The sequence below is a fragment of the Dermacentor albipictus genome, chromosome 5 (genome assembly GCF_038994185.2).
Source record: "Dermacentor albipictus isolate Rhodes 1998 colony chromosome 5, USDA_Dalb.pri_finalv2, whole genome shotgun sequence".
In the NCBI taxonomy this organism is placed as follows: domain Eukaryota; kingdom Metazoa; phylum Arthropoda; class Arachnida; order Ixodida; family Ixodidae; genus Dermacentor; species Dermacentor albipictus.
The window spans coordinates 55448539-55461878 of record NC_091825.1 but is presented as its reverse complement, the minus strand read 5'-3'; the positions used below and the strand labels follow the sequence as shown (position 1 = coordinate 55461878).

General features: G+C 45.6%; 1 protein-coding gene and 1 long non-coding RNA gene across 2 annotated transcripts in view; one reads left to right on the top strand and one right to left on the bottom strand.

Annotated features, from left to right (window-relative positions):
* LOC135913249 (uncharacterized) overlaps nt 1–13228 on the top strand; it is a 58727-nt gene extending 45499 nt beyond the window's left edge. Inside the window, exons 5-6 of the mRNA XM_065445852.1 lie at nt 10076–10129; nt 12967–13228. Of these exons, the coding sequence (XP_065301924.1) occupies nt 10076–10129; nt 12967–13044 (132 nt within the window). The 3' untranslated portion in view covers nt 13045–13228. The remainder of the gene's footprint in view (nt 1–10075; nt 10130–12966) is intronic.
* LOC135913248 (uncharacterized) lies at nt 4450–7055 on the bottom strand. Its single transcript, XR_010567923.1, has 3 exons — nt 6812–7055; nt 5736–5893; nt 4450–4663 (listed from the first exon to the last, which is right to left on the bottom strand). It is a non-coding gene; the product is annotated as an uncharacterized lncRNA (long non-coding RNA).
* Nucleotides 13229–13340: the final 112 nt, after the last annotated feature.

Here is a 13340-nt window from a genome sequence, read left to right as displayed (position 1 = left end):
CTTTGAATTTATACACTACTCCGTGGTATGTCGTATCGTATCTCCCACCTTCATTATTTTCGTGCCTAAGTTACAATATGCGTGGTCGAACAATCAGCAAACAAGCAATTAATATAGTTGTAAGCTCTTCCTTACTGTAAGAAATATTTGCAAGGACATTTTATGCGATAGCGGTTTGGACAGTAAAAGGGCGTTCGTGCCACCATCGTTGTGCGCTCACCGTAGAGACGCGCATGGTTAGGAGTATGTCGAGACGGGCGGAGTGCGCTTAGCGACGCATACGTCGAAGCCCTAGACACGCCAAGTCACGATAGTAGTCTGCTGGGCCAGCTGGTATAACATATCGTAAAGTATGAGCGGTTTTAACGGCAGAGGCGAAAGGCTTCACAGAACAGGCGCTCAGTCGGAGCGTCTGTCCTGTCAAGTCTGCACCCCTGCCGTTAAAACCGCTCATGCTTTTACGTTGCGCCAAGTCACCCTCGCGATGCTCGGGCTAGCTGGTGTTCCGTCGTGTTCGGAGCTGTGTAACAATTTGTAGCGCTCTCGCACTCCGCTCAGTCGATTCTGCCGGAGCCAAAGCAGCGTTCTGGGTTCCATAGAGCTGTTGGAGTGTTGCAGGCACACACACATTAGCATTTCTGCTGAACATACTGTTTGTGCTGAACCACTGTGTGAGGACTCGGACAGTGCTTCGTGGAAGGCGGTATCGGTGGAAAGGTCACTAACCGTCAGCCTCAGTCTAACGCTCCGAAATGCCGACAGAGTTCCCACTTTTCTGTCGGTCTCATCTGGTGCACTATCAAGGTGTGACGCCCGTAACGACGTTGCTGAACTTCCTCATCAGCGCAGCGCTTTGATGGACCTCCTTTGTGTCTCCAAGCGGGCTGTCCCTGCTGCTTAGCCGCACTTCTCTTGGGTGCTGTGTCGCGCCATGCCGTCTTCGCATATTAGAGTGTTTTAATTTGGCGTTTTTACGGTCCGCTCCTATCAGAGTTGACCCGCTGAGCCACAGCGGAGCAACGGGCGATTTTCACGTTTTAGTTATGCATTTAGTGTTGCGGAGCGGACGTACCTTTCGTGGTTGCAGCACACTATGCACAAATTCAATGTAGTGAAACAGAATAAAAAAAAAGATTTCGTCACTTCCATCAATTAAAAAGATTATATATAGAACTAATTTTTTCAACATGTACCGAGACATGCCCTTGTAATGCGTTACTGGTCCATTTTATCGAGTGGAAAATAAAGCGTCGACTTGGTGAACGGCACGTGATAGCCAGCGAGGTTGCATTCCGCATCCAATCCGATGCTTTCTGATGCCAATGCAATGTCGACGTTCTTTTAGCTGTGCTGTTCACTTAACTTTGTTTTTGTGAAGAACCAGTCGGCACACAAGTTATTCGCGCTCGCACGACAAGTGATGCCGCTCAGAGGTGTGCTGGAGGACATTTTTCTCGTGTCGACATTGAAGCGATAGGAAATAGAAGATTTGTTGTTCCTCGAAGTTTTCCAGTACGCGCGCCGAGACCCGCTGTCACTGCACGGCTACCTCGACGTCGACGGCTTGGACAGCGGACAATTCCGCACATACTTTCGCTTCGATTTTTTCGATTTTCGAAAAAATCAGAAGATAGACCAGCAAAGTCTTTCACGGATGTGCAAAGTTGGTATTATACTTGCAAATTATCGCACCTGCTTCTGTGGTTCACAGGTCTGGCAATACTTTCGAGTTGAACCCCACAGCTGGATGATTATTTGAGGCCACAGAACTTAGTCACTTCCTCCAACACAGCGCAAGCACTTTATTTGAAAAAGCTTGTATTCGTTTTTGCTGCCCCCTAGCGTTGTTTTAATAAAGTTTTTCATCCATCCATCCATCCACCCATTTCGCTTTGATAAACGCGATGGGCGAAGGCTGGAGGCGCTACTACAGCCGGAATAGTTGTTTCAACCCTGCAGTACGTCAACGTTCGAGGAGTTGAGAGTCTCAGCCTAACGCTGCGGCGGCTGGCACATCCGAACAGGCTGCGGGAACTGGAGCCGCTCTTCAGGGCATATTATTCGGCATTTCGTCAGCGAATAATGCAGTGCTCGCACGCATTGACAGCAGTGTCGGCCACTTTCTGCGAGACGTGAAAAGCCTCTTCTGACTAGACCTCGCTAAAGTGGAAGTTTTTTCTCAGGTATGCAATCGATTAGTTGCCTATGTGTGCTCGTATTCAGCTACAATATCTTGTTTACTCGCTAGCCGTGAATTCCAAAAGGGCGCCGCTTCACAACTGCTGGGCCTTCATTGACGGGACAGCGTGGGCCATTTGCCGTCCATCGAAGGACTAGAAGCTGTCCTTTTCGGGGTACACACGCTTTCATGTCCTGCAATATCCATCCACAATGTGCACCAGTGGGAATATCTGCCAGTTGAATGGCCTATATGTGGGCAGTCGACATGATGCATGCAAGTTTACGGTGTTGATTATTTTTATTATGTAGCGCCACTTGCTACATGCTGCGACACAAACAAATGCATAATGCAGTCACACTCGTGCGAGACAAGGCACAGACTTACTGACTAGTCCCCTATTTCTGATCAAACTACACTCCAACATGACCTTAACCTTGTACAACAGTGGTGTGATCTTTGGTTAATGAAGCTTAATCCTACTAAATGCAAGCTCGTTTCCTTTCATCGCAAACTTAATCCCCTATCATTCTCATACCTAATCTCGCACTCCACTGTCGAACAAGTTCAAACATACAAATATCTAGGCGTCACCTTATCCCCTGACCTTTCATGGAACGCACACATCAGCAATATCATATCATCCGCGAACAGATCCCTCGGTTTTTTAAAGCGTCATTTGCGTCACGCACCATCAGACATAAAACTTCTCGCGTACAAATCACTCATCAGATCGAAACTAGAATATGCAGCACCCATCTGGAGCCCGCATCAAGCATACTTAAGAAACGAACTAGAATCTGTGCAAAATCGTGCACTAGGTTCATCCATTCTTCATATCCATACGACATAAGCATATCATCCCTAAAACGTAAAACTGATCTTGCTAATCTTGCTGTGCGTCGCCGCATCGCCAGTCTTTGTTTGTTCCACAAATTATTTCACAGTCCGCTCAATCAAGCACCGTATATCATCCCACCGGCACGCATATCCCCCCGTACGTCCCATCCTTACTCAATCGCACGCGCACGTGCTCGCACCACTACTTTTGCAGCCTCATTTTTTCTTCGCACAGCAGTGGACTGGAATGGCCTTCCGCGGAACATTGCAGCCATCACGTGTTCATCAACATTTGCGGACAACTTGACTTCATTTGTTTCTCATGAAGATCACTCTCTGTAACCTTGATTTGTAAACCCACCCCTTATGTAATACCCCCTAACCGGGGTCTTTAAGGTAATGAAGTGATGTGATGATGTGATGTTGGAACGGCATCAGCGACACTCATTGTTCAACTGCTACTCATCATACGAGTGCCGTCGTGAGATAAGTGTTGTCCCATGTGGTGACACAATTCTCAATGTGGCTGTGAAAAGGGCATGGTAAAATTTAATAAGGTCAAAATGGTAAAATAGCTACGTTGCCCTAATTAACATTCTAAAGTTATAAGCCAGTTCTTTAAAGCCATAAGCCAGCTTGTTATTGTGCAACTTGATTGCAGTTTAAATTTATCTCAGGAATAACACCTACGAAGGTGCCATCGTTAACCAAAACAATGGAAATACATCTTTGATTGCGAAGTAATATGAAGGAACCTTGTTATTTAATGGAGAAGCTTGAACTAGCCTTGTTCCATGAAGGAAGTGTGAATCTGAAAAATCTCACTGAGCAGTCTCCTCAACAATGTTGTGCAGTTATTGGCAAGCTAGCTACTGTGCGCAAGTGCAATAATATACTGAAAGCTAAAACCAGTGATATCCTGTAGGAAATTGTTTTTATGTGCTCCTATATTTCTAGGTATCCGCCGAAAGAGCAAAACCTATCAAAAGGTCGCAACGCTTGTCAAAGGGCACAGTTCTTGTCTGTACGGTGATCCGGCCTATCCTTTGCGACCTCTTCTGCTGAAACCTTATGGCGGGACTTGCATAACCTTGACACAGTGCACTTTTAACAAGAAAATCAGCACTGTAAGTCAGTCAGTCGAATGGGGTTTAGGCAATATAACAGGTCTGTTTGCATTCTTGGATTTTCGAAAAAATCAGAAGATAAACCAGCAAAATGTTTCACGGATGTACAAAGTTGGTATTATACTTGCAAATTATCGCACCTGCTTCTATGGTTCACAGGTCTGGCAATACTTTCGAGTTGAACCCCCACAGCTCGAGGATCATTTGAGGCCACAGAACTTAGTCGCTTCCTCCAACACAGTGCAAGCACTTTATTTGAAGAAGCTTGTATTCGTTTTTGCTGCCCCCCTAGCGTAGTTTTAATGCTGTGAAGCATTGTTTATATACTCCTCATGGCACTGAGCGTCACGTTTCTGCCTCCCTTCTATCGACGCCTGCTTGTGTTCTAAGGCCAAGCCCCTTTCGTCATTGTCCAGCCTTTCCTGCTGGAGTTCCATTTCTCTCTGGCAGAAAATGAACTCATGCTCCGCTCTTCTTCTCAAACGTTGAAGCCCCATAACCTGGAGGCCTCCGATTCCTGTAAAAAGAAAGACAAAAGAAAACAAAACAAGATAAATTGTGTTCATGTAAGCATACTTCCCGACTAATTTGTCTCACAACTCAAGTCACTGCGAGAGCAGCGGGCTATTAGGCCGTTCACTATACCGTCTATCACATTCATCTCTAAGGAAAGTTAAGCTTGTATTCACATTAAAAAGTACAAACGAGGGAAAAAATGGGGATGTAGTGTGTGTATACTGTCTTAATGAAAAGGGAGCTAGGCGTCGGAAGACACAACTTAACAAATCATGCACGTTTCATTTGCCATACCTGTTAGGGGCAACCTCCACATGTCGTCGTCTTTTGCGCGTGTAGATGGGCCCTTTAGCTTGCTCGACCGCATAACTGTCTCTTGCGGCCTCCTCTGCTTGTGTGTTGGCCATTGCTACAAGGACATTATTGATCCCTTGCACAGTTACTGAACATGTGCATTAGACAGTGTTTTATTTTATATTTTGGTTTTCTTTTTTCATTTGCTATTTGGTCATGTTTTATAGTTCTGGGGCCTTTGCACATAAATTATTAAATTGTTTAACTTGTGTTGTACCCTGGTAACCTTTTCGTGCACTCGCACAAACGCTGGCATGTGAGAAGCCCTTTCTGTAGTAATGCTACCTCCTTCATGAATATAAATAAGCACAGTAGTAATATTTCACTTGCTTCTCATCTCTGTCCCTTACCCATAGAAAAATAAACACCTTGTTTAACAGAGTCTGCTGTACACATTGTGAACGAGTGAGAGAGAGAGAGAGAGAAAACAAGGGTAAGAAAGGCAGGGAGGTCAACCAGAACAGCATCCGGTTTGCTACCCTACACTGGGGGTGGGGGAAAGGGGAGTAGAAAGCAGAAGAAAGGGAGAGAGTAAACACTGAGTACGTGTGGGAAGGACACCAAACACAAGGACACTATAAACGGTCTGTTAAGCCCGTGCACTTCAAGTACTGCACTAGTGCACGAATCGCTTTTCGAGCCAGTGACGGGTGTGGCCACGGTCCGAGTATGTCCGAACGGTCCGAACGAGTGAATAAACTATTGAGCTTTCAGTGTACTTTGCATATCTGTGATTGAATGGCTGTTCCTTCTTGAGTCGGCCTGCTCATGCAGCTGTCGCCCGGAGTAGGGTCCCGAACATCCATTTCTGCAGCTGATGGCTGTGTACACTCACTGTCGTGCACGGACAGCAGCAAATCTGAAGCAGACTGGCCATCTGCACACGATAAAGTAAGGTACAGGGATCATAACGTTGTTAGCAGTACGAAACGATCTTCGAAGAGGAAACTCAGGAGCACAAGTTTATTTTCCGTACCATTTCGCTTAAAGTAGCCTTTATTTTAAAGCATTTACTGAACATAATGGAGCAGCAAATTAAAGAAGTGTTGAAGCACGTTTGCACCACCGTCTTCATACCTCTCTGTAGCCAGAGTAAAATAAAGGACTGGTAAATAAAAAAGAAAGAGAACAGTTTGCATAGGACAAAATAAAGGGGGTTCGAGATCTTGGCCGGAAGAGTTCCTACAGCACATAATGAAGAAGCACAATTGCCAGCATGCGACCACAGAATGCAATACTAGCTATGAAAATTTCCCACCTAAGTACGTAGTCATACTACCCAACCCTAAACACGCCATTCCGTAAGCGCTATCCAATACTTGCACGGCGCCGGGCACGTTCCGGAAATATGAACGCGATAGAAATTGCATCTGTGGAAGCTCAGAACACTTAGCGGGCTTCGCAATAGAAAGACATACTATCTGTAAATGCCAGGGCCCACTCCAGATCACTCGCCCTCTATCTGTCCATCGTGTGCGGCCACTGATGCCGAGTCTTTCAATGCTCGTGCCATGCGCTGCCGAATTGTTGCCGATGGCACGAATATTGTAGGTCGCTGCGGCCCACGCACCGTTTACTTTTCGCGGCACAGTAATCGGCACGTAGCCGGCGTTACGCATTAAATCAGAAAGTTGTAGGAGCAGATGTTAGCGCTCCCCATACTGCTCCTCGGTGCCGGATCTACAGGGAAAACGAGCAAGGTACTCTGTGGCTATTCGTTCCACCTGCGTCATATAAACGGCGTTATGAACAAACAGCGCGAACAGCACTACGAAAATGCAGAGCGCTCACTTACTGAGGTGGACTGCGTCCTGTTGTCTAAAGTATCTGGCGGGCAGGTCGACTCGCTCTTTGACGGCACGAATGGGGCGGTCGCGCGGCAAATTGTCCCAAGTACTGCGGGGTTTTCAAAAGGGTCGGCACTGGCAACCTCTCTCGAGAAACACTAATCTTCGTCTACCCAAAATCGCTTTCTTGGCTGGCCTTGCGCAGGCGAACATGGCGTGGTGGAAACGGACGGCATGGTCGACGCCTCCTTGGAGGCCGTCGTCTCAGAAAGAGCAACGTGCTTCGATGCACGCGCGAAAGAGGGCGCGCGCTTCAACCACCCTCGCCAGCGAACGACGACAGCGACGCTAAGGCAGCTTACGTGTTTCTCGCTCCCTTAGCCCGTTCGCGTATTTACAGTTTCTAGTAGGTACAGCGGGTCATGGCACTTGCGGAGATGACGGACGTTTGCGCGCATGCGCGAGTAAGGGCGGGTGCGAGAGAGGAAATGTAGGGACCTTTGCTCCTTAAGAGGAAGCTTTAGCTCGAGTGCTCATATCTAAATACATGTAAAAGGAGAATTCGTTTTTCTCGGCAACCTCTGCACCAAATTTGACGAGGTTTGTTGCATTTAAAAGAAAAACTTAAAATCTAGTGACTGTTGGTTTCGAATTTTTGAGTTAAATTGTCAATTTTTTATTAAAAATTGGCAAAAATCAAAATTTTTCAAAAAACGAAACTATGAAGTTTACAACTCTGTAACTCCACCACTAAAAATGATAATACAATTCTGTGAATTGAATCTAGTAGAACATCCATAGCGGACAAAATTGATATGTTACACATGAATATAAAAAAATTTTAGTAATAGGGAAATACAACTTTTGCAAAACCGCTGTAACCAACGTGACAAATTCACGTAAGATGTAAAATGACATATTGAATTTGTCCGCTTTGAATGATCTAATGGTTGCCGTTTACAGAACCGCGATATCAGCTTTTGATGCAGAGCTGTGAATTTGTAAGCATTGTGCTTCTATTTTTTTCAAACGGTCAAATATTTGAAACTCGCTTTAAAATAATTCAAGCCTTAAATCGAAATTCCGCTTCCAACAGTCACTAGAATTTAACTTTCTCTTTAAAATGCAACAAATTTCATCAATATCGGTGCAGGGGTTATCTCATAAAAACGTTTATGCGTTTTACATGTATTTCAATAGGCCGCGTCGGAGTTGGGCCCGAGCTAAAGCTTCCTCTTAAAAATACGACTCTGCTAGGTACTAGGGAGGAGTTTCTTGGCGCGCGTTGTATGCGCTTGCCCCTAGGCGTGCCGGCAGAAGTCGCGGGGCGCGGAAGTGCTGATCTTAGCATCGCAAGTTGGCGGCTGGACGCAATCATATTTATTCAATCATGTTTTTACTTATGAAAACAGCGTGTCATTATTTCACATTATTGGCGGCGCCTCCAGGACACCAAAGCTAGAAGCTGGACTGGCCCGTGGGTTGGGGCTCGCAGAGGCCTGTGCGTGCCAGGGGGGGCTCGCATAAAAAATTAGTGGTCCCTGATAGCGCACAGCCGATCTTATACTCCCCTGGCGCGCGCCAGGGGAGTACAAGAGTATAAGCCTCCCCTGCGCGTGCCAGGGTCCGTCAGGCCTCTTGGGTGCCCCGGAGATCCTGCGCCGCCAGCTTTAATATAACCTCAGGTGCTCTCCTGAGGCCTCCGTTGGCTGCTTACATGTGCCCTCCCGGAGCAGTGCTTGTGAAAACTCCGGTCTATCGTTGCGACGAAAAAAGCGACCCACGACTTATACAACATTATTCACAACATTACCCCTTCAGTAACAGCGATCACCAAGCGGCGTCCGCGCTCACTGCCTCACTGCGCGGGCAGCCAGCGGCGGAGCCTTAACAATCTCGACCGCACTCCGCAATACCGGCATGTCTAGGGGACAAACGAATACAACGCGAGCTAAGAGGCCTCCTCCGTAGTGCCTAGGGTGAGTCATATATTCAAGGAGCAAAAGCCCCCAGATTTTCTCTCTCGCGCCCGATCTGACTCGCGCTTGCGCAGACGCGTCGAGCGCCGTAAAAAGCGCCACGCCCCGCTGTACCTACTAGCAATTGTAAAAACGCACTCCGCTCGCGGCTGGGTGGAGGGCGCATGCGCATTCGCGCTTCCGCTCCGCTCAGCTGCTTGGGTGAGCGTAAACACGCCAAACTAAAACACTCTATTATTAGAACAACTGCACGTGCGAGGAGTTTGAGTGCAAGGCTAAACAATGTTATCGCCGTCAGTGCTTCCACTTTCGTAACAGCGGTCACGTGAGTTTTAAATAAAACCTTTCACCAGAATGTTTTTACGCAGCCTTCGCTTCTGCCGGTCTTTTAATGTTAGCTACAGATGGGGGGGGGGGGGGGGAGTGCTTCGTGGGCGACATTATTTTGCACAATTGCCACCACAGCTGCATTGTAACGTCCGTGGGTTCGCCATATAAGCAAATACATCTTTAAGGCTTGTACAATTTCTTCTTGCCGACCCGGGCCGGGCGAAGAAATCGGCCCGTGCAGCTACTCTACTAACAACACCTACATGCCTTGTACCAATTAACTAATCGAGCTAACGAATAACTGTCCTTCCCAACAGCAGGCCAATGCCGGGAAGCTGTCGCCTGACTTTGACAATCATCCTCGGATAGTTTCAGCTCATATTTTTTTTTCTGTTCGCCACGGCTGATTACTTCACATTTTGTTTTCATGTGATTTTAGTTTACATTACCTATTAGAGATTTTTAGAAATAACGCACCCAATCCTCCTTGCCTAAGCAAGCGCTACACCCTATTTGTGTTTTTCCAACTGATTTTGCGTTCTTTTGTATACCCCTGTCTTATTTTGTACGCCCGGTGATTTGCGTTCCCTAACTTTCGTTGCGCTGAATCTAAAGCTGGCCATTATTTGCGTGTAGGCTAATGCTGTAAAAGCAGTTACGTTTGTTATGTAGGTTGTCCCAGCTCACGTTAGCCAAGGTGTTCAACGAAAAAGAAGATGTAATAAATAAGGCGCAAGGTACGGTCTTAACGCCTATCGTGTTCAGTAGTCCGACCTCTGACGACAGTACACCATAGACCCTTATATTGTATTTTAAACCATCTTTATTTTATCGCTGAACACCGCGGCTAATGTTAGCCGGGACACACGGTATATAACGTGACCTGCTGTGTATTGCCTTGTTTATTTGTTGTTCACAGCCACTCCCCTCTGTAATAGCGTTGCCGCTCACCTTCTCTTCCAGAATGGAACCGAAGTGATCCCGTACAACGAAATGTTGTGCATAGAGAAGGCAGCGGTGAGCGCTACTTTTTCTAGACTCGCGGTATTGTGTCGGTGGTGGAAATGTATTATTGTTAAAGACATTGTACGTCCTAATGCGACGAAATGAACTTGTAGCGTAAAAGAAAGGGAGCCCACCAAGCAGAAAACAGTCTAGCACCAAGGGTTAAAGGCTTAGGAAGAAACGAATGTAATTTAAGAAACGTAAAAATGTTGCAACAAATTGACGTTGTTCCAAAGGCATCCGATATACGTGTGGTAGTACCCCCCCAAAAAAACAAAAGAATTAAACAGAAGCACCACACCTCCGCAAGTTCAACGAATATTTACCGTGCAGAATTCACGATCGATCAATCAATAAATCAATCAATCAATCAATCAATCAATCAATCAATCAATCAATCAATCAATCAATCAATCAATCAATCAATCAATCAATCAATCAATCAATCACACTTTGATTACCTTTAGGCGGCGGTACATAGCTAAATAAGAACGACGAATAGGCGTTATACTTACCACCGAACTTTTAAGACGTACGTTTGCTAAACAACTCAAAGCAATGAAGATAATTGACAACTCAGAAATAGTTGACAACTAAGAAAAAAACGATCCTACGAAGAGGTAGGATCGTTCCTCACCTGCGGCCAGCTGTTTTTCGACCACTTTCATTACGATTAATTTATCATTGCGCTAATTCAATTAGTAACTACAAGTAAATTCCCCTTTATTGTCCTTGGTGTCTTTGTTTGCTGGCTTCTCATGATATGATTAATAAAAAACCGGGCCCCTTGGTTAAGCCCTTTTCTTCTTTTACATATTTATATTATGTGTGATATATATATATATACCAGGGGGGCTGGAAAAGTGATTAAATTTCGATTTATTTCTTGCAACTATAGAAAATCTCAAGTTGATACATAGACAAAAGGCAATGAGTGCCTCACAGAAGTCCCAGATCCTGCTCAGTGGCAGCAGTAGATGCGCGCCTAAAGATGCACATTTGCTACAAAAAAATTTTAATAATTCAACAAAGAATTATACTTGGTGCATAAGTCTACAGGACAAATGTATCGTGAGTTTAGATAATAGTATTGTCGAGGTTATACGCAATGAAATAAAATCAACACAAATGACTTGCAATATTCACAAGAAAAAAAAGTAGATGTCTGGGCGCTCGGAGAATTACAACCCGATTTCTAGGGAAGCTGTTTCTTTCGAACAGTTGCGATAAATGTTTCAGCTTCCTGTAATCATATCGCATAAGTTGAAAAATCGCCCATGTAAGACTGTTCCGTTTCAAACCTTGTCCTCTTGTAGTTCATCGGAGTACTCCTTGTTGCGAAGTTTTAAAAAAAGATGGTAATTCATCAGCACCTATGCTACTTCGCCTTAAGGTTTTCCTTGGTGTTCTCCCTCCTGCCTTCCCCCTCCCCCTGCGCCCACCACCCAACTGAAGATCGTTTGACTTCTTCCAGGGCAGCGGGAGGAAGCCTGCTTTGTTCGTAAAACAGATGCAAAAAAGCTGCGGATCGCTTGCATGCGTAGTTTACTGCAAATGTCATAATTAGTCCCGTGTCTTTGACGTTTGCCTACATATTGCCGATAACGCGGCCTTTTTGCGAAATATAAACAAAGCATCTTCTTTGGTTCATTTCACCGGGGACATCGCTAAAACCAAGTAGGAACATTTTACGATGCATAGAAATAGGGGGAAAAGCATGGCTGAGTAATTTCTAACTGGACCAGGAACGCAAAAAATTTTGTCACACATAGCACTTACCATGGCCCGCCTTCCCTTTCCACGAAATACAAACCTGTTGCAGGTTTGTGCGAAACGCAGAGTTCTCGTGGCGCTTTGGGCAACCTAGCTAATAACAGCAGCGTGATACTTTCGAATACTTGATTAAAATTCTTTAAAGCTGCCGCTTATCAACACACATTTACCAGCAAACATAAAATTGGCATATTATACCTACTATGTTCGCAAAACGTCACCTCAGTTGTATTGGCAATTATGCCAGTGCAGCCGTCTATGTTTTACACCACTCGTAAAACAGACTAATAATGCTATGGACCACCCCTTTCCCCGGCAGATACGCTTATGGTAGCCTATAGGGTCCCGCGTGACCATATTGTCACGGGGTAGATATCTGGAAAAGAGTAGAAAGCGCCGTCGTGTTTGCCATTGCTGTAAAAGCTCAAATACCTTAGGAAAATAAGCGTGACCAGGTCGGACAGAAAGAAGAAGCAGAAAGACGATGAACCTTATGTGGGTTAATTTCTAAAAGCCGGTTGCAACGGAGGCTGCGCTGTGAAGGCGTTGTGGGTTAGAATTTTTTTGTGAAATCTAAACAGAAAGTGCTAGATGGAACACATAGCGCACAGTAGTCACTGGGAGCACGTAGACGACAAGAGCAGAGGTGACAGCACGTTCATGTTTGGAATATAAATAAATGCAGAGTGCGCTAAAGGTATACTTACGCCGAGTGGGTTTGAGGTATTTCTGGGCGGCAATAACAAGCATGATTTGCTGGGCCTGTACACCTCTTATTCGGCGCCTGGCTGCAACAGAACCTCTACAGAAGTTATCTAGAGACAGTTGCTATCCGTTATTTATAGAGGCATGCAAGAAAACTTCTTGGAAATGCACCTCGGGAACGTCTGAAAGACAACCTCTACGAGGAGGACATTGGCTAAAATATATTTCTCGCGAAGTCACGCTGCGATACTTCTACAGGAAATAAAGTGACATTATTCTCAAGCAAAAGTATCGCTTATTGCGGGATAACGCAGACACATAGCGCTAGAATACGAAATTGATATGGTTCTTTCTCTTGATCACCTTCTTAGGACTGCGGCGCCGGGCAAGTAGGAAGCATCGCAGTCGGCAAGCTACAGATATTGTACCTGAGGAGGCTCTTCGGATAAGGCGGCAATACGCAGCTTACGGGCACTTGCAACAACGGTATTGCTGCTCTGCCAAGAATGGCGACCAGGATGAACCGTTTGCGATGTGTGAAAAATAAAAGATTCTGTCAGTTCCGCGCAATGCAGTGAGTAGGCAGAACATTGGAACAATAAGGATGAATAAACAAAGAGTCGCTCGCTCAGATTCACCTCGCCTTCGCGAAGAAGGCCGAAGTGCATTGGCTGTTCCTTCTGAAGAAACAGTGTCATGAGAACACTGATTGAGTTGTTTTTCTGCTTTGGGCGAAGCTGCACTT